The sequence below is a fragment of the Vidua macroura genome, chromosome 1, assembly GCF_024509145.1.
Source record: "Vidua macroura isolate BioBank_ID:100142 chromosome 1, ASM2450914v1, whole genome shotgun sequence".
Classification (NCBI taxonomy): Eukaryota; Metazoa; Chordata; class Aves; order Passeriformes; family Viduidae; genus Vidua; species Vidua macroura.
This window is the reverse complement of record NC_071571.1, coordinates 153378424-153399928: the sequence shown is the minus strand read 5'-3', so window position 1 is coordinate 153399928 and position 21505 is coordinate 153378424. Positions and strand designations below refer to the sequence as shown.

General features: G+C 50.2%; 2 protein-coding genes across 2 annotated transcripts in view; one reads left to right on the top strand and one right to left on the bottom strand.

The window, feature by feature from the left end:
- Window positions 1–183: 183 nt before the first annotated feature.
- Window positions 184–4728, bottom strand: TMEM276 (transmembrane protein 276). The gene is made up of 5 exons (XM_053983546.1): window positions 4722–4728; window positions 4462–4546; window positions 3374–3476; window positions 903–1478; window positions 184–221 (listed from the first exon to the last, which is right to left on the bottom strand). Exons 1-4 carry the CDS (start codon window positions 4726–4728, stop codon window positions 1002–1004), a joined length of 672 nt encoding a protein of 223 aa, XP_053839521.1. The 3' UTR covers window positions 184–221; window positions 903–1001.
- Window positions 4729–8364: 3636 nt separating this feature from the next.
- FOXH1 (forkhead box H1) overlaps window positions 8365–21505 on the top strand; it is an 18411-nt gene continuing 5270 nt past the window's right edge. Inside the window, exons 1-3 of the mRNA XM_053983415.1 lie at window positions 8365–8608; window positions 15055–15159; window positions 19270–19654. Of these exons, the coding sequence (XP_053839390.1) occupies window positions 8366–8608; window positions 15055–15159; window positions 19270–19654 (733 nt within the window). The 5' untranslated portion in view covers window position 8365. The remainder of the gene's footprint in view (window positions 8609–15054; window positions 15160–19269; window positions 19655–21505) is intronic.

Here is a 21505-nt window from a genome sequence, read left to right as displayed (position 1 = left end):
ACCCCAGTCTCACCCCAGTGCCACCACCCCAGTGCCACCACCCCAGTGCCACCACCCCAGTGTCACTCCAGTGCCACCGGCACCACCCCAGTGTCACCCCAGTGCCACCCCGGTGCCACCCCAGTGCCACCAGCACCACCCCAGTGTCACCCGCGGTGCCACCCGCTGGGTGCCACCGTGCCTTTATTGGTGTCCCCTCGGTGCCACCACCCCAGTGCCACCTGGGTGCCACCGTGCCCTCACCGGTGTCCCCCGCAGCGCCCGTCCCTGCTCCCGCAGTGTCCCCAGCAGCGCCACGCTGGCCGCCACCCTCACCCAGGGGACGCCCCACGGTGCCACCGCGTCCCCGAGCGCCACCAGCGCCGCCGCCACCGCTGTCACCCCCGGTGCCACCATCAGGGTCACCACAGTGCCACCGGCGCTGACATGCCGCTGTCACGCCGGTGCCACCCCTGCGGTCACACCAGTGCCACCCCCCAGTGCCACCACCACTGTCACGCCACCGACACACCAGTGCTGGCTCAGTGCCACCACTGTCTCACCCCAGTGCCACCAGCCCAGTGCCACTACCACTGTCACGCCAGTGCCACCAGCTGGGTGCCACCGTGTCCTCACTGGTGTCCCCCCAGTGTCTCCCAGTGCCACCACCCCAGTGTCACCAGCAGCACCACCACTGTCACCCCAGTGCCACCATCAGTGTCACCCCAGTGTCACACCAATGCCACCACCATTGTCACCCCAGTGCCATCAGCCAGGTGCCACTCTGCCTTTATTGGTGTCCCCTCGGTGCCACCATCCCAGTGCCACCCCAGTCTCACCCCAGTGCCACCCCAGTCTCACCCCGGTGTCACCACAGTGCCACCGGCACCACCCCGGTGCCACCCCAGTGCCACCAGCACCACCCCAGTGTCACCGCGGTGCCACCCGCTGGGTGCCACTGTGCCTTTATTGGTGTCCCCACAATGCCACCACCCCAGTGCCACCTGGGTGCCACCGTGCCCTCACCGGTGTCCCCGCAGCGCCCGTCCCTGCTCCCGCAGTGTCCCCAGCAGCGCCACGCTGGCCGCCACCCTCACCCAGGGGACGCCCCACGGTGCCACCGCGTCCCCGAGCGCCACCAGCGCCGCCCGCCACCGCGCCGGGTGACGCTGCCGGTCAGCGCCGCCAGCGCCAGCACCGAGCCGGACGTCAGCGCAGTGACAAAGTGACCCGGCGGCCCGCGGCCACCGGCCGGCCACCACGAGGCCACCGCGGCCACCGCGGCGCCCGAGGCCAGCAGGAGGTTGGCGGGTGGCAGCGTCCCCGCTGAGGCGGTGGCACCCGAAGGCCACCAAGGGTTGGGCCAGCACGGAGCAGATCCAGGAGCCCGGCGGCGGCTCGGGGACGTCGGGGACACTCGGAGGGGACGGAGGGGACAGCGCGTCGCTGGCGGCCACCAGGGCCTGCAGGAGGAAACCGGCGGCCGGGCCACCTGTCACCTGGGGGGACATCACAGGGACATCGTGGGGACATCGAGGGGACATCGTTGGGATATTGCAGGGACATTGTGGGGACATAATGGGGACATCGTGGGGACATGGTGGGGACATTGAGGGGACATCTTGGGGATGTCATGGGGACATGGTGGGGAAATCGAGGGGATGGCATGGGGACATCATAGGGACATTAAGGGGACATGGTGGGGACATCATGGGGACATTGCAGGGACATTGTGGGGACGGGGTGCTGGCCAGGCCACCTGTCCCCTGCGGGGACATCACGGGGACATCGTGGGGACATCGTGGGGATGTTCATGGGGACCTTGTGGGGACATCGAGGGAATGGCATGGGGACATGGTGGGGACATTCTGGGGACATCATGGGGATGTCATGGGGACATTGTGGGGACATCGAGGGGATGGCATGGGGACATCGTGGGGACATTGCAGGTTCATTGTGGGGACATCTTGGGGACGTCATGGGGACATTGTGGGGACATCGAGGGAATGGCATGGGGACATCTTGGGGACATCGCAGGGACATCAAGGGGACGTCATGGGGACATCATGGGGACATCATGGGGACAGGGGTGGTGGCCTGGCCACCTGTCACCTGTGGGGACATCGTGGGGATGTCCGTGGGGACATTGCAGGGACATGGTGGGGGATGTCATGGGGACATCATGGGGACATGGTGGGGGACATCGCGGGGACATCTTGGGGATGTCATGGGGACATTGTGGGGACATGGTGGGGGACATTGTGGGGACATTGCAGGGACATGGTGGGGATGTCATGGGGACATCATGGGGGACATGGTGGGGACATTGTGGGGACATGGTGGGGACATTGTGGGGACATTGTGGGGACATGGTGGGGAGATCATGGGGATATCTTAGGGGACATCTTAGGGGACATCTGGGGACATCATGGGGACATCACGGGGACACCATGGGGACATCTTGGGGACATCATGGGGACAGGGGTGGTGGCCGGGCCACCTGTCACCTGTGGGGGACATCATGGGGATGGCATGGGGACATTGTGGGGACATCGCAGGGACATTGCAGGGACATCGTGGGGACATTGTGGGGACATCATGGGGACGTCAGGGGGACATGGTGGGGACATTGTGGGGACATCGAGGGGATGGCATGGGGACATGGTGGGGACATCGCAGGGACATCGTGGGGACATCTTGGGGACATCATGGGGACAGGGGTGGTGGCCGGGCCACCTGTCACCTGTGGGGACATCACAGGGACATTGTGGGGACATTGTGGGGACATCATGGAGACATCATGGGGACATGGTGGGGACATCGAGAGGATGGCATGGGGACATCATGGGGACATCGCAGGGACATGGTGGGGACATCACGGGGACAGGGGTGGTGGCCGGGCCACCTGTCACCTGTGGGGACATCACGGGGACATTGTGGGGTCAGGGCATGGCATGGGTGGCACGGGTGACAGGGGACAGGTGACACAGGTGACCCAGGACTGGACGGGTGACACGGCACAGGTGACACAGGGTGGCACAGGTGACGCTGTCCCCCCCGTCCCCGCTGTCCCCTCAGCATCCATTGTCCCCGAGGTGTCCCAAAGTGTCCCCCAATGTCCCTAAAGTGTCCCCAGAGTGTCTCCAATGTCCCCACCCTGTCTCCAAGGTGTCCCCAGTGTCCCCAAAATGTCCCCAAGGTGTCCCCAAAGTGTCCCCAAGGTGTCCCCAATGTTCTCCAGGTGTCCCCTCAATGTCCCCAATGTCCCCAAAGTGTCCCCTCAATGTCCCCAAGGTGTCCCCAATGTCTCCAAGGTGTCCTCGATGTCCCCCAAGGTGTCCCAGTGTCCCCAAGGTGTCCCAGTGTCCCCAGGGTGTCCCCAGGGTGTCCCCACCTGTCTGGCTCGCAGGGCGCAGCCCAGGCTGGTGACACAGAGCAGGGCGTGTGACAAGGCCACCCCGGTGTCCCCCATGGCGCTCGGGGACACCGGCGGGGACCTGCGGGGACAGCGGGAGGTCACAGTGTCCCCTCCCCCCCCCACGGTGTCCCTCTGTCCCCGAGGTGTCACCCAATGTCCCCAAGCCCCCCCCAATGTCCCCAATGTCCCTGATGTCCCCCCGTCCCCGCTGTCCCCCCCCTGTCCCCAATGTCCCCCCCGATGTCCCCAAGCCCCCCCAATGTCCCCAATGTCCCCAATGTCCCTGTTGTCCCCCCCGAACGTCCCCAAGCCCCCCCCCCGATGTCCCCAATGTCGCCCCAATGTCCCCGATGTCCCCGGTGTCCCCCCCCGTCGTGGTGTCCCCGCTGTCCCCAATGTCCCCCCCATGTCCCCAAGCCCCCCTGATGTCCCCAATGTCCCCGATGTCCCCGCTGTCCCCCCCTGTCCCCAATGTCCCCCCGATGTCCCCAAGCCCCCCCAATGTCCCCAATGTCCCCAATGTCCCTGTTGTCCCCCCCGATGTCCCCAAGCCCCCAAAATGTCCCCCCGCTGTCCCCAGTGTCCCCCCCTGTCCCCCCCGTCGCGATGTCCCCAAGCCCCCCCCGGTGTCCCCAAAACCCTCAGATGTCCCCAAGCCTCCCCGATGTCCCCAAGGCCACCCTGCTGTCCCCAATGTCCTCAATGTCCCTGCTGTCCCCAATATCCTCAATGTCCCTGCTGTCCCCCCTTGTCACAATGTCCCCAAGCCCGCCCCAGATGTCCCCAAGGCCCCCCCAATGTCCCCAATGTCCCCCCGATGTCCCCAAAACCCTCAGATGTCCCCAAGGCCCCCCCGATGTCCCCAAGCCCCCCTGCTGTCCCCAATGTCCCCTCCTGTCCCCGCTGTCCCCGCTGTCCCCAAGCCCCCCCGCTGTCCCCGATGTCCCCCCCTGTCCCCACTGTCCCCCCCGATGTCCCCAATGTCCCCGCTGTCCCCCCGATGTCCCCAATGTCCCCCCCTGTCCCCGCTGTCCCCCCCCCTGTCGCGGGGTCCCCCCCGGTACCGGCACTTCCGGCAGCGGCGCGCGGAGCCCGGGAAGGGGCGGGGCCAGCGGCGGCGCCGAGCGCGCTGATTGGCTGAAGCGTCCGCTGGGCGGGGCTAACGGACCATATATGGGTATCTCCGCTAAGGGCTGGAAGAACCCCTGGGTGGGCGTGGCTTGGTGTGGGCGGGGCTAATTAGGGGTAATTAGGGCTGGGGATTGGCGGCTGGGCGTGGTTATGGGGTGGGCGGGGCTAATTAGGGTAATTAGCGCAGGGATACTGGGCATGGTTAATGGATGGGCGGGGCTAATTAAGGTAATTAGAATTGGGATTGGCTGTTGGGTGGGGTTAATGGCTGGGCGGGGCTAATTAGGGTAATTAAGGTTGGCACACTGGGAGTGGTGATAGAGTGGGCAGGGCTAATTAAGGTAATTAAGGCTGGGATGGGATATTGGGGGTGGTTATGGGTGGGCGGGGCTAATTAAGGTAATTAGTGTTGAGGATGAGACCCTGGGTGCAGTTGAGTGGGCGGGGCTAATTAAGGTAATTAGGGCTGGGGATGGGATAGTGGGGGTGGTTATGGGTGGGCGGGGCTAATTAGGTTAATTAAGGCTGGCATACTGGGTGTGGTGATAGACTGGGCGGGGCTAATTAGGGGTAATTAGTGCTGCAATACAGGGCATGGTTAATAGGTGGGCGGGGCTAATCAGGTTAATTAGGGCTGGGGATTGGCTGTTGGGTGTGGTTATGGGTGGGCGGGGCTAATTAGGGTAATTAAGGCTGGTATACTGCATACTGTGATAGAATGGGCGGGGCTAATTAAGGCAATTAGGGCTGGGATGGGATAATGGGTGTGGTTATGGGTGGGCGGGGCTAATTGGGTTAATTAAGGCTGGTGTACTGGGTGTGGTGACAGAGTGGGCGGGGCTAATTAGGGTAATTAGTGCTGGTGATTGGCTGTTGGGTGTGACTATGTGTGGGCAGGGGTAATTAAGGTAATTAGGCCTGTCATATCAGGCATGGGTTTTGGGTGGGCGGGGCTAATTAGGGTAATTAGCACTGGGATAGTGGGTGTGGTGTGATGTGGGCACAGCTAATTAGGGTAATTAGGGCTGGGAATGGGGTATTGGGCATGGCCATTGGTGGGCAGGGTTAATTATGCTAATTAGGGCTGCAGCATTTGGGTGGGCAGTGCTAATTAGCATAATGAGGGCTGGGGATTGGCTGTTGGGCGTGGTTATGGAGTGGGCGTGGATAATTATGGTAATTGGGTGGGATAATGGGCGTGGTCATGTGGTGGGTGGTGCTAATTATGGTAATTAGGGCTGAGCTATCTGGTGTGCCTATGGGGTGGGCGGGGCTAATTAGGGCTGTGCCCAGGTGTGGATCCCAAACCCCAAATTCCCAAATCCCAAACCCCAAATCCCACATCCCAATCCAAAACCCCAAATCCCAAATCCCAAACCCCAAATTCCCAATCCCAAATCCTAACCCCAAACCCCAATCCCAAATCCCAATTTCCAAATCCCAAACCCCAAATCCCAATCCCAATCCCCAATTTCCCAATCCCAAATCCCCAATCCCAATGCCAAACCCCAAACCCCAAATCCCCAATCCCAAATCCCCAAATCCCAGATCCCAAACCCCAAATCCAAATCCCCGAATCCCAAATCCCAATCCCAAATCCCAAATTCCAATCCCCAAACCCCAAATCCCAAACTCCAAACCCCAAACCCCGATCCCAAACCCCAACCCCCAAATCCCAAACCCCAAACCCCAAATCCCAATCCCAATTCCCAAACCCCAAACCCCAACCCCCAAACCCTAAACCCAAAATCCCACAATCCCAAATCGCAATCCCCAATCCAAATCCCCAATCCCAATGCCAAACCCCAAACCCCAAATCCCCGATCCAGATCCCCAATCCCAAATCCCCAAACCCCAGATCCCAAACCCCAAATCCCAATCCCCAATCCAAACCCCAAATCCCGGAACCCAAATCCCACATCCCAATCCCAAATCCCAAACCCCAAGCCCCAAACCCCTCCCCATCTCCCACCCCTCCCCAGGTCCCTTCCCCTCCCCCGGGATAAATCCCAAATCCCAAACCCCACATCCCCAAATCCCCAAACCCCAAATCCCCAGATCCCAATCCCAATCCCAAATCCCAAATCCCAAACCCCAAGCCCCAAACCCCTCCCCATCTCCCGCCCCTCCCCAGGTCCCTTCCCCTCCCCCGGGATAAATCCCAAACCCCACATCCCCAAATCCCAAACTCCAATCCCCAAATCCCAAATTCCAATCCCCAAACCCCAAATCCTGACCCCAAATCCCAAATCCCAAACCCCAATCCCAAATCCCAAACTCCAATCCCCAAACCCCAAACTCCAATCCCCAAAACCCAAATCCCAATCCCCAATCCCAAACCCCAAATCCGGAACCCAAATCCCAAACCCCAATCCCAATCCCAAAGCCCAAACCCCAACCCCTCCCCATCTCCCGCCCCTCCCCAGGTCCCTTCCCTTCCCCGGGATAAATCCCAAATCCCAAACTCCAAATCCCCACATCCCAAACTCCATACCCCAAACCCCAAATCCCCAATCCAAATCCCCAATCCCAATCCCCAAACCCAAAATCCCACAATCCCAAATCCCAATCCCCAATCCCAAATCCCAATCCCCAAACCCCAAATCCCAAATCCCAAACCCCAAATCCCAATCCCAAATCCCAAACCCCAAATCCAAACCCCAAACCCCAATCCCAAATCCCAAATACCAAATCCCAAATCCCAATCCCCAAATCCCCAATCCCGAATCCAAACCCCAAACCCCAATCCCAAATCCCAATTTCCAAATCCCAAATCCCAATCCCAATCCCCAATTCCCCAATCCCAAATCCCCAATCCCAATGCCAAACCCCAAACCACCAATCCAAATCCCCAATCCCAAATCCCCAAACCCCAGATCCCAAACCCCAAATCCCAATCCCTAATCCCAAACTACAAACCCCGAACCCCAAACCCAATCCCAAACCCCAAATCCCAAACCCCAAATCCCAAACCCCAAATCCCAAATCCCAACCCCCAAATCCCAAATCCCAAACCCCAAATCCCAATCCCCAATCCCAAACCCCAAATCCCAATCCCAGTCCCCAATCCCAAACCCCAAATCCCAAATCCCAATCCCAAATCCCAAATCCCAAACCCCAAATCCCAAACCCCAAGCCCCAAACCCCTCCCCATCTCCCGCCCCTCCCCAGGTCCCTTCCCCTCCCCCGGGATAAATCCCAAATCCCAAACTCCAAATTCTAAACCCAAATCCCAAACCCCAATCCCAATCCCAAACCCCAATCCAATCCCAAATCCCAATCCCAAATCCCAAACCCCAAATCCCAAATCCCAATCCCCAGTCCCCAATCCCAATCCCCAAGCCCAAATCCCCAAACCCCAAATCTCAAATCCCCAATCCCAATCCCCAAACCCCAATCCCAAACCCCCAAACCCCAAACCCCAACCCCATACTCCAATCCCAAATCCCAAATCCCCAATCCCAAACCCCAAATCCCAACCCCCAAACCCCAAACCCAAAATCCCACAATCCCAAATCGCAATCCCCAATCCCCAATCCAAATCCCCAATCCCAATGCCAAACCCCAAACCCCAAATCCCGATCCAGATCCCCAATCCCAAATCCCCAAACCCCAGATCCAAACCCCAAATCCCAATCCCCAATCCCAAACCCCAAATCCCAATCCCAGTCCCCAATCCCAAACCCCAAATCCCAAATCCCAATCCAAATCCCAAATCCCAAACCCCAAATCCCAAACCCCAAGCCCCAAACCCCTCCCCATCTCCCGCCCCTCCCCAGGTCCCTTCCCCTCCCCCGGGATAAATCCCGACCCTTCCCCTCCCGCGCCGCCCCCGCGATGCCGCCGCCGCCGCCGCCGCTCCCCGGAGCCCCCGAGCCGGCCCGGGAGGGCTCCCGCGACCCCTTCCGGAGCTCCGGGGGCTCCCGGGGGGGCTCCCGGGGAGGCTCCCGAGGGGGGTCCCGGGGGTCCCCGAGCCGCCCCCAGCGCTACCGGCGCCACCCCAAACCCCCGTACTCGTACCTGGCGCTGATCGCCCTCGTCATCCGCGCCGCCCCCGGCCGCCGCCTCAAGCTCGCCCAGGTACCGGCCCGGGACCACCGGGAGACCCCCCGGGACCCCCGAGGGGGTTCCCCATCCATCCCCGCGAGCCCCGAACTGGGATCCTCATCCATCCCCGGGACCTTTTTTGGGGATTCCCCCTCCATCCCCGCCAACACCGGGAGTTCCCGGGATCCCTTCGGGGGCTCCGCATCCACTCCCGGGAGCCTCTCGGGATTCCCGATCCGTCCCGCGGAGCACCGGGAGATGCCCCGGGAGCACCGAATTGGGATCCTCGTCCATCCTCGGGACCCCCCTTGGGATCCACGATCCATCCCCGGGACCCCTCCGGGATTCCCCAAATTCTCCCCCGGACCCCAATCCAAGATCTCAATTCCCGGCGTTTCCCATCCCGGAATTCCCGGCTCCCTAAAATCCCCCCCCACCCCCAAAACCCTAAAAATCCCAAGAAAACGGCAAAAACCCGAGATGCCAAACTCCTCCAAAAAACCCCAAAAATACCCCCAAAAACCCCAAAAATCCTCCAAAAATCCCCCAAAAACCCAAACTTCAAAACCCACAGACGTTAAACTCCTCCTAAAAAACACCAAAAACCCCCCAAAAACCCCAACCCCCGTGAAAAATCCACCAAAAAAACCCCAAAAACCCTCAAAAAAAAATCCCCAAAAAATTCCCCAAAAGTTCCAACCTCCCCCAACCCCCCCCAAAATCCTCAAAACTCCCCAAAAACCCCCAAAAAATCTACCAAAAAATGCACAAAAAATTTCCCAAAACATCCCAAAAAACCCCAAAAATCCAGCAAAAAACCTCAAAAAATCCCCAAAAATCCCCAACCCCTCAAAAACCCCACAAACATCCAGAAAAAAAACGCAAATAAACCCCAAAATATCCCAAAAAAACCCTCAAAACCCCAAAAATCCCCTAAAATCCCAAGAAACACCTAAAAATCCCCAACAATTCCGAAAGAATCCCCAAAAAATCCCCAAAAATGCCCAAAAAACCTCAACAAAATCCCCAAAAAAATCCCCAAAAATCCCTTAAAATCCCTCAAACCCCCCAAAATCCCCACAATCCCCCCAAAATCCCCCCAAAAATCCCCCTAAAAACCCAAAAAAATCCCCTAAAAATCCCCCCCAAAACCCCAAAAAACCCCAATAAAGCCTTAAAAAAACCACAAATCCCCCAAAAATCCCCCAAAAGCCCCCAAAAAACTCCTAAACCCCCTAAAAATCCCCCCAAAAAACCAAAAAATCCCTTAAAAAAACCTCAAAAACCCCAGAAATCCTCAGAAATCCTCAAAACACCCAAAAAATCCCCCAAAAACCCTCAAAAAATCCCCAAAAAATCCCACAAAAAAACCCCAAAAAGTTCCCAAAATCCTTCCAAAAACCCTCAAAAAATCCCCGAAAACCCCCAAAACCCCAAAAAAATCCCTAATAAACCCCCAAAAAATCACAAAAAATCCCCAATAAACCCCCCCCAAGAAAACCCCAAAAATCACAAAAAAAAAAGGTCAAAAAAACCCCAAATAATCCCCAAAGAAACCTGGCGAAAAATACCCCAAAATCTCACAAATATCCCCAAAAAACCCAAAAAAAAATCCCCAAACCCCCCCAAAAAAACCCCAAAAAAATCCCCAAAAATCCCTCAAAAATCCACTAATATCTCCTAAAAATCCCCCCAAAAATCCCAAAAAAAAACCCAAAAAAATCCACAAAATCCCCAAAAACCCGAAAAATCCCCCTAAAAAAACCCAAAAATTACCCCAAAAAAATCCCCCAAAAAATGCACTAAAAATCCCCAAAAAAATCCCCAAACCCCCCCCCAAAAATCCCCAAAAATCCCTCAAATATCCCATAAAAATCCCCGTAAAAATCCCAAAAAAAAACCAAAAGTCCCCAAAAATCCCCAATAATCCCTAAAAACCCCAAAAATTCCCGCCAAAATCCCTTCAAAAATCCCCCAAAAAACCGCAAAAATTACCCCAAAATTCCTCAAATATCCCATAAAAATCCCCGTAAAAATCCCAAAAAAAACCCAAAAAGTCCCCCAAAAATCCCCAATAATCCCTAAAAACCCCAAAAATTCCCGCCAAAATCCCTTCAAAAATCCCCCAAAAAACCGCAAAAATTACCCCAAAATTCCTCAAATATCCCATAAAAACCCCCCAAAAAAACCCGAAGAAATCCCCAAAAATCCCCCCAAAAAACCCCAAATAAAACTCCCCAAAAACTCCCCCAAAACTCCCTCAAAAATCCCCAAAAAACCCAAAAAAATCCCCAACCCCCCCAAAAATCCAAGAATCCCTCAAATATCCCCAAAAAATCCCCAAAAAAATCCCCATAATTCCCCCAAATATCCCCTAAAAATCCAATAAAAAATCCCAAAAAAACCCCAAAAAAACCCCAATAATCTCCAAAAAATCTCCAAAAAATCCCCCAAAATCCATCAAATATCCATATAAATCTCCCAAAAAAACCCTGAAGAAATCCCAAAAAAACCCCAAAATTCCCCCAAAAATCCTGTCAAAATCCCCAAAAAATCCCAAAAAAACCCCCAAAGAACCCAAAAAAATCCCTCAAATATCCCCCCCAAAAAACCAAAAATCCCCCAAAAAAACCCAAAAAATCCCCCCAAAAATCCCCAAAAAAATCCCTAAAAATACCCCCAAAATCCCCAAAAACCCCCAAAACCCCCAAAAATTCCCCCCCCAAATCCCTCAAATATCCCAAAGGACCAACAAAAAAAACCCAAAAAAAACCAAAAAAACCCCCAAAAAAACCCAAAAAATCCAAAAACCCCCCAAAAATCCCCCCAAAAAACCCCAAAAAATCCCCCTACAAAACCAAAAAAAACCCCAAAAATCCCATAAAAACCCTAGAAAATCCCCCTAATAAACCCCAAAAAACCCCCCAAATATCCCATCAAAATCCCCCAGAAATCCAAAAAAAACCCCAAAAAAACCCCAAAAAATCCCCAAAACCCCCCAAAATTCCCCCCAAAATCCCTCAAATAACCCCAAAAAATCCCAAAAAACCCCAAAAAAAACCCCAAAAAATTCCCCAAAAATACCAAAAAATCCTCCCAAAAAACCCAAAAAAACCCCAAAAAAATCCCCTCAAATTTCCCATCAAAATCCCCCAAAAATCCCCAAAAAAACCCCAAAAATCCCCTCAAATATCCCCTAAAAATCCCAAAAAATCCCCCAGAAAACCCCGAAAAATCTGAAAAAACCGAAAAAAATCCCCCCAAAAAACCCAAAATTCCCCAAAAAAAACCCCAAAAAATCCCTCAAATCTCCCCCAAAAAAACCCCCAAAACCGCCAAAAAAAAAATCCCTCAAAAACCCCAAAAAATCCCAAATAAACCCCAAATAAAACCCCAAATCCAACCCCCGTTCTCCCTCCCGCGCTCGCTGTCGCCGCTGTCGCCGCTGTCGCGACAGGGGGTGCAAAAGCGGCGCCGGGGGGTCTGGCCCGGCCGGGGCCGCCTTTGTCCCCTTTGGCACCTTTGTCCCTTTGTCACCTCTGTCGCCCCTGTCGCCATTGTCGCCACCTCTGTCGCCTTTGTCGCCACCTCTGTCGCCTTTGTCGCCCCTATCGCCACCTCTGTCGCCATTGTCGCCACCTCTGTCGCGTTTGTCGCCACCTTTGTCGCCACCTCTGTCGCCATTGTCGCCATTGTCGCCACCTTTGTCGCCTTTATCGCCTTTATCGCCTCCCATCCCCCCCGGTCCCGGCGGTGGCGGCGCCGCGGATTTTTGGGATTTTTTGGGGGGATTTTTTGGGGATTTTTGGGGGATTTTTGGGGGATATTTTGGGGTTTTTTGGGGGATTTTTTGGGGGATTTTTGGGATTTTTTGGGGGGATTTTTTGGGGATTTTTGGGTTTTTTGGGGGGGATTTTTTTGGGGATTTTTGGGGTTTTTTGGGGGATATTTTGGGGCTTTTTGGGGGATTTTTTGGGGTTTTTTGGGATTTTTTGGGGGGATTTTTTTGGGGATTTTTGGGATTTTTTGGGGGGATTTTTTGGGGATTTTTGGGGATTTTTTGGGGTTTTTTGGGGGATTTTTTGGGGGGTTATTTGGGGTTTTTTGGGGGTTTTTTTGGGAATTTTTGGGGGGTTTTTTTGGGGGGGGGGTTAGGATTTTTTAGGATTTTTTGGGTTTTTTCGGGATTCTTTTGGGGTTTTTTGGGGGATTTTTTGTGGATATTTTTGGGGCATTTTTGGGGGATTTTTGGGGGTTTTTTGGGGTTTTTTTGGGGGGGGGTTAGGATTTTTTGGATTTTTTGGGTTTTTTCGGGATTCTTTTGGGGTTTTTTGGGGGATTTTTTGTGGATATTTTTTGGGGGATTTTTTGGGGGATTTTTGGGGGATTTTTGGGGTTTTTTAAGGGATTTTTGGGGGATTTTTGGGGTTTTTTTGGGATTTTTTCAGGGATTTTTTAGGGTTTTTTTAAAGGTTTTTTTGGGATTTTTTGGGGGGATTTTTTTGGGGGGGATTTTTGGGGGATTTTTTGGGGATTTTTTGGGGGATTTTTTGGGGATTTTTTGGGGGTATTTTGGGGGGATTTTTTGGGGATTTGGGGGGGATTTTTTGGGGTTTTTGGGGATGTTTTGGAGGATTTTTTGGGGGGGATTTTTTGGGTTTTTTTGGAGGATTTTTTGGGGATTTTTTGGGGATTTTTTGGGGTTTTTTTCGGGATTTTTTGGGGATTATTTAGGGATTTTTGTTTTTTTTGGGGAGATTTTTTAGAGTTTTTTTTTAAGTTTTTTTTGGGGATTTTTGGGATTTTTTGGGGGGGGTTTTCTGGGATTTTTTTGGGGTTTTTTTGGGTTTTTTGGGGGTTTTTTGGGGGGGGGGTTAGGATTTTTTAGGGATTTTTTGGGATTTTTTGGGTTTTTTCGGGATTCTTTTGGCTTTTTGGGGGGGATTTTTTGTGGATTTTTTGGATTTTTGGGGGATTTTTTGGGGTTTTTTGGGGGATTTTTTTGGGATTTATGGGGTTTTTTTGGGGATTTTTTGGGTTTTTAAGGGATTTTTTTGGGATTTTTTTGGGATCTTTGGGGATTTTTTTAGGGTTTTTTAAGGTTTTTTGGGGATTTTTTGGGATTTTTTGGGGGGCTTTTGAAAGTTTTATTTGAGGATTTTTTCGGGATTTTTTTGGGATTTTTATGGGATTTTTGAGGGATTTTTTGGGGGATTTTTAGGGGATTTTAATGAGATTTTTGAGGGATTTTTGGGGCTTTTTTTGGGATTTTTATGGGATTTTTGGGGGGACTTTTGGGGGAGTTCTTGTGATATTTTGGGGGATTTTTGGGGATTTTTTGGGGGGATTTATTGGGTTTTTTGAGGTTTTTTGGGATCTTTTTTGGGGATTGTTTGGGGGATTTTTTTATGGATTTTTTTTGGGATTTTTTAGTATTTTGGGGATTTTTTGGGGTTTTTTGGGGGATTTTTTATGGATGTTTTGGGGAATTTTAATGGATTTTTGGTGGGATTTTTTAGGATTTTGGGGATTTTTTTGGGGTTTTTTGGGGGATTTTTTATGGATGTTTTGGGGGATTTTTTAATGGATTTTTGGTGGGGTTTTTTAGGATTTTGGGGATTTTTGGGGGATTTTTTTTTGGTTTTGGGGATTTTTGGGGATTTTTTGGGGGATTTATTGTTTTTTGGGGGATTTTGTGGGGATTTATTGGGATTTTTTGAGGGACTTTTGGGGGTTTTTTTCTGGATTTTTTTGGGGATTTTTTTTGGGGTCTCACCCTAAATTTTGGGGTTTTTTTTTCCCAGATCATCCAGCAGCTGCGGAGCCTTTTCCCGTTTTTCGGGGGGGACCCGGGGATTTTTGGGGGGGTTTTGTGGGATTTTTTGGGGATTTTTGGGGGATTTTGGGGTTTTTTTGGGGGGATTTTTTTGAGTTTTTTTTTTTTGTTTTATTTGAGGATATTCGGGGATTTTTTGCGGATTTTTTTTTCCTTTTTTTGGTTTTATTTGAGGATTTTTTGGGGGGGATTTTTTGGGGGGATTTTGGGGATTGTTTTGGGGATTTTTGATGGATTTTTGGGGGGGGACTTTTGGAGGATTTTTATGGGGTTTTTCAGGGATTTTTGGAGATTTTTGGGAGGGATTTTTGGGTTTTTTTGAGCTTTTGGGGTTTCTTAAAGTTTTTTGGGGGGGATTGGAATTTTTTGGGGATTTTTATGGTATTTTTGAGGGATTTTGGGGGAATTTTTTTGGGTTTTTTTTGAGTTTTTTGGGGGGATTTTTTGGGGATTTTTCAGGGATTTTTTGGGGATTTTTTGGGGGATTTTTTTGGGGATTTTTGGGGGGATTTATTGGGATTTTTTGAGGTTTTTTGGAGTTTTTTGGGGGAATTTTTTGGGGTTTTTTTCTGGATTTCTTTGGGAGATTTTTTGGGGGATTTTTTGGGGTCTCGCCCTAAATTTTGGGGTGTTTTTTTCCCAGATCATCCAGCAGCTGCGGAGCCTTTTCCCGTTTTTCGGGGGCGGGTACCAGGGCTGGAAGGATTCCGTGCGCCACAACCTCTCCTCCAACCCCTGCTTCGCCAAGGTTTGGGGTTTTGGGGTTTTTTGGGGGTTTTTGGGGGTTTTTTTTGGGTTTTTTGGTTTTTTTTTGGTTTTTTTTGCAGGGTTTTGGGGTTTTTTATGGGGTTTTCTTGGGGTTTAGGGGTCACAATTTGGGGATTTTGGGGTCACGTTCAGGGGATTTTTGGGGTCACAGGGGAAAATTTGGGGTCAAATTTAGGGGAAATTTGGAGTCCCAGTTTGGGGTTTTGGGGTCACATTTAGGGAATTTTGGGGTCCAGATCGGGGGATATTTCCTGTCCCAATTTGGGGATTTTGGGGTCACATTTAGGGGATTTTGGGGTCACAGTCTAGGGATTTTGGGGTCCAGATTTGGAGGATTTTGGGGTCCCATTTAGGGGAAATTTGGAGTCCCCAATTTGGGGTTTTGGGGTCACATTTAGGAGACTTTGGGGTCACATTTATGGAATTTTGGAATCAGAGTTTGGGGATTTGGGGGTCACAGTTTGGGGATTTTGGGGTCACATTTAGGGGAATTTTGGGGTCAAATTTTGGGGTCCCAATTTGGGAATTTTGGGGTCACATTTAGGGGATTTTGGGGTCACAGTTTAGAGCTTTTGGGGTCACAGTTTGGGGGTTTTGGGGTCAAATTTAGGGGAAATTTGGGGTCACATTTAAAGAATTTTGGGGTCACATTTAGGGGATTTTGAGGTCACATTTAGGGGAAATTTGGAGTCCCAATTTGGGGTTTTGGGGTCACATTTAGGGGACTTTGGGGTCACATTTAAGGAATTTTGGGGTCACATTTTGGGGATTTTGGCATCACGTTTAGGGGAATTTTGGGGTCAAATTTAGGGGAAATTTGGAGTCCCAATGTGGGGATTTTGGGGTCACATTTAGGGGATTTTGGGGTCACAGTTTGGGGGATTTTGGTGTCCTGATTTGGGGATCTTTTCGTGTCCCAATTTAGGGGATTTGGGGTCCAGATTTGGTGGATTTTGGGGTCACAATTTAGCGTATTTTTGGGGTCGCAATTTGGGGGTTTTGGGGTCACAGTTTGGGGTTTTTTGGGTCACAGTTAGGGAATTTTGGGGTCCTCCTTTTAGGATTTCGGGGTTTGAATTTGGAGATCTTGGGGTCACAATTTGGGGGTTTTGGGGTCACATTTAGGGATTTTGGGGTCACAGTTTGGGGATTTTTGGGGTCGCAATTTGGGGTCACATTTAGGGGAAATTTGGGGTCAAATTTAGGGGACATTTGGAGTCCCAATTTGGGGTTTTTGGGGTCACATTAGGGGAAATTTGGGGTCCAGATCTGGGGATATTTCCTGTCCCAATTTGGGGATCTTGGGGTCACATTTAGGGGATTTTGGGGTCTGAATTTGGGGATTTTGGGGTCACAATTTAGCGTATTTTTGGGGTCGCAATTTGGGGGTTTTGGGGTCACAATTTGGGGTTTTTTTGGGTCACATTTAGGGAATTTTGGGGTCCTCATTTGGGGATTTCGGGGGTTTGAATTTGTAGATTTTGGGGTCCCAATTTGGGGGTTTTGGGGTCACATTTAGGGGAAATTTGGGGTCACATTTATGGAATTTTGGGGTCACAGTTTGGGGATTTTAGGGTCACATTTAGGGAATGTTGGGGTCACATTTAGGGAAAATTTGGAGTCCCAATTTGGGGTTTTGGGTCACAATTTGGAGATTTTGGGGTCCCATTTAGGGGAATTTTGGGGTGCTCACTTGGGGATTTTGGGGTTTGAATTTGGACATTTTGGGGTCACAGTTTGGGGGTTTTGGGGTCAAATTTTGGGGAAATTTGGCTCCCAATTTGGAGATTTTTGGGGTCCCATTCTTGTGGGGTTTGGGGTCCTGATTTGGGGATCTTTCGTGTCCCAATTTGGGAATTTTGGGGTCACATTTATGGGATTTTGGGGTCCCATTTAGGGGATTTGGGGTCCCGATTTCGGGATTGTGGGGTCCAAATTTGGGGATTTTTGGGTCACATTTAGGGGATTTTTGGGGGTCCCAATTTGGGGGTTTTGGGGTCCCTTTTTGGGGAATTTTTGGGGTCCAATTTAGGGGAATTTTTGGGGTCCAAATTAGGGGAAATTTGGGGTAAAATTTAGGGGAAATTTGGGGTCACATTTAGGGGAAATTTGGCATCCCGATTTGGGGATTTTTGGGGGTCCCATTTAGGGGATTTTGGGGTCACAGTTTGGGGGTTTTGTTGTCCCATTTAGGGGATTTTGGGGTCCCAATTTGGGGTTTTGGGGTCCCAATTTGGGGATTTTGGGTCCTGATTTGGGGGTTTTGGGTCCCATTCTTGTGGGGTTTGGGGTCTCTATTTGGGGATTTTGGGGTCCCATTTAGCGGAATTTTTGGGGTCCCATTTAGGGGATTTTGGGGTCCCAAATTTGGGAATTTTGGGGTCCCATTTGGGGATTTTGGTGCCCTGTTTTGGGATTCTTGGGGTTCTGAATTTGGAAGTTTTGGGGTCACAGTTTGGGGGTTTTGGGGTCAAATTTAGGGGAAATTTGGGGTCAAATTTAGGGGATTTTTGGGATCCCAATTTGGGGATTTTGGGGTCACTATTGGCGATTTTTAGGGTGAGAGTTTGGGGATTTTGGTGCCCTGATTTGGGAGTTTTGGGGTTCTGAATTAGGAGGTTTTGGGGTCACATTTAGGGGAATTTTGGGGTCCTCATTTGAGGATTTTGGGGTCTCAATTTGGGGATTTCGGGGTCCATTTAGGGAATTTTTAGGGTCCCGTTCTGGTGGGGTTTGGGGTCTCAATTTGGGGATTTTGGGGTCACAGTTTGGGGATTTTTGGGGTCATTTTTAGTGGAAATTCAGGGTCACATTTAAGGAATTTTGGGGTCACATTTAGGGGATTTTGGGGACACAGTTTGGGGATTTTTGGGGTTCCAATTTGGGGATTGTGGGGTCACATCTAGGGGGTTTTTCAGGTCCAAATTTGGAGATTTTTGGGTCACATTTTGAGGGCTTTGGGGTCCTGATTTGGGCATTGTGGGGTCAAAATTAGGGGATTTTGGGGTCCCAATTTGGGGTTTTTGGGGTCCAATTTGGGGTTTTGGGGTCTAATTTAGGGGATTTAGGGTCCCATTCTTGTGGGGTTTGGGGTCCTGATTTGGGGATTTTGGGGGTCGCAATTTGGGGGTTTGGGGTCCCTTTTAGGGGAAATTTGGTGTCAAATTTAGGGGAATTTTCGGGTCACATTTAGGGGAAATTTGGGGTCCCTTTTAGGGGATTTGGGGTCACAATTTGGGGTTTTGGGGTCACATTTAGGGAATTTTGGGATCCAGATTTGGGGATATTTCCTGTCCCAATTTGGGGATTATGGGTTTTTTTCCCCATTTTTCTGTTTCCCCTGGTTTTTTTTTTTCCTGTTTCTCACTGCATTTTAAAAGTTTTTTTTCATTTTTCTGTTTCTCACTACTTTTTTTTTTATTTTAGTTAATTTATATTTTATTTTATTCTCTTTTATTTTACTTTATTTTACTCTATTTGATATTTTATTTTATTTTACTTTATATTTTGCTTTGTTTTATTTTAATTTTATTTTTTAAAATTTTATTATATTTTCTTTTATCTTATTCTATTTTATGTTATTTCATTTCATTCTATTTTACTTTTACCTTTATTTTATATTTTACTTTCTTTTATTTTAATTTAATTTAATTTTAATTTATTTTATTTTATTTCATTTCATTTTATTTATATTTCTATTTTATCTTATTTTACTTTGTTTTACTTTATTTTACTATATTTTATTTTATTATTATATTTTAGTTTATTTTACTTTACATTTTATTTTATTTATATTAATATTTTTTTAATTTTATTTTACTTTATTTTATATATTTTTTACATTTTATTTTACTTTATTTTATTATATTTTATATTTTATTTTGTTTCTTATTTTATTTCAGTTAACTTTATTTCACTTTATTTAATATTACTTTAACTTTAAAATATCTATAATTTATAAAACAATTAAAATATTACGTTTTTACTTTACTTAAATTAACTTAATTTTTATTTTTTACTTTATTTTTTATTTTCATTTATTTCATATTTTTATTTGACTTCATTTTCTTTTCCTCCCCCCCATCCCCAGGTGCTCAAAGACCCCTCCAAGCCGCACTCCAAAGGCAACTTCTGGACCGTGGACGTGTCGCGCATCCCTCCGGCGGCGCTGCGGCTGCAGAACACGGCGGTGGCGCGCGGCGCCGCGCCCTTCGCGCCCGACCTGGCGCCCTTCGTCATTTCGGGCTGCCCCTACCCCCCGTCCCCTCCGGCCGCCCCCCAAAATTCCGACTTCTCCATCGCCTCGCTGCTGCGGGCGCCGGGAGAGCCCAAAATGGCGGCGGCGGCTGATCAAAATCACCCCCAAATTTGGGGCCAGCTGCCGACGTCCTACAGCGCCGGCGTGGCGCCCAACGCGGGTGGCGCCCAACGCGGTGGCGCCCAACGTGGGGCAACCCAACGCGCCGGCGCCCAACGTGGGGCAGCCCCAAATTTTGGGGTTCACCTGGGGGGTGAGGAGCGTTGGGGAGGGGACGCCCCGAAAAGCGCGGGGGGATTTGGGGGTTCCCGCCCTCGCCGCCCTCCCCCCGCCCAATAAAAGCGTTTTCGACGTTTGGTTGAGCCACCCCGGGGATATCGGCATCAGGGGGTGATGACGTCATAGGGGGCACCCCCAAATTTTGGGGTCACCCCAAATACCGATTATCAAATTTTGGGGTGTCAGCCCCTCCAAAAAAACCAAATGTTGGGGTTTTTTGACACAAAATTGAGTCTAAACACCCCAAAATTTGCCTTAAAACCCCCCAAATTTGAGGTGATGACATCATAGGGCACCCCCAAATTTTTGGGGGTCACCCCATGCCCCGATGACCAAAATTTGGGGGTGTCAACCTAAAAAATGGCGAAATTTGGGGTTTTTTTTGACACAAAATTGAGCCAAAACACCCCAAAATTTGAATTGAAACCCCTCAAATTTTGGGTGATGACATCATAGGGGCACCCCCAAATTTTTGGGGTAGCCCCAAACCCGGACGATCAAAATTTGGGGTGTCGCTATAAAAAATGGCGAAATTTCGGGGTTTTTGGACAAAAAATTGAGTCTAAACACCCCAAAATTTGTGCTTGAATTTGGGGGTGATGATGTCATAGGGCCCCCCCAAATTTTGGTGTCACCCCAAATACCGATGATCAAATTTTGGGGTGTCAGCCCCTCCAAAAAGTCCAAATGTTGGGGTTTTTTGACACAAAATTGAGTCTAAACACCCCAAAATTTGCCTTAAAACCCCCCAAATTTGAGGTGATGATGTCATAGGGCACCCCCAAATTTTTGGGCGTCACCCCAAGCCCCGATGACCAAAATTTGGGGGTGTCATCCTAAAAAATGGCACAATTTTGGGTTTTTTTTTGACACAAAATTGAGCCAAAACACCGGAAAATTTACATTAAAACCCCTCAAATTTTGGGTGATGACGTCATAGGGGTACCGCCAAATTTTTGGGGTAGCCTCAAACCCGGATGATCAAAATTTGGGGTGTCGCCCGAAAAAATGGCGAAATGTCGGGGGTTTTGGACAAAAAATTGAGTCTAAACACCCCAAAATTTGTGTTCGAATTTGGGGGTGATGACGTCATAGGGGCGCCCCCCACATTTTTGGGGTTACCCCAAATACCGATGATCAAATTTTGGGGGTTTTTGACACAAAATTGAGTCTAAACACCCCAAAATTTGCCTTAAAACCCCCAAATTTGAGGTGATGACATCATAGAGCACCCCCAAATTTTTGGGGGTCACCCCAAGTCCCGATGACCAAAATTTGGGGGTGTCGCCCGAAAAAATGGCGAAATGTTGGGGTTTTTGGACATAAAATTGAGTCTAAACACCCCAAAATTTGTGTTCGAATTTGGGGGTGATGACGTCATAGGGGCGCCCCCAAATTTTTGGGGTTACCCCAAATACTGATGATCAAATTTTGGGGTGTCAGCCCCCCAAAAAATCCAAATTTTGGGGTTTTTTGACACAAAATTGACTGTGGACACCCCAAAATTTGTGCCCGAACCCCTCAAAAATTCAGGGGTGATGACATCACAGTGTGGGCGGTGACGTCATAAAGGGCACCCCCAAAATTTTGGGTTGTCCCCCCCCGGAAACGGCAAAAATTTGGGGGTGTCACGCCCCCAAAATTGGGCCCAAACACCCCGAAATTGGCATTCACACCCCCCCAAATTTTGGGGCCTGATGACGTCATAGAGGGGTGATGATGTCACAGGGGCACACCCTAAATTTGGGGGCGCCGCCCCCCCGAAATCGCCTTCAAGCCCCCCCAAATT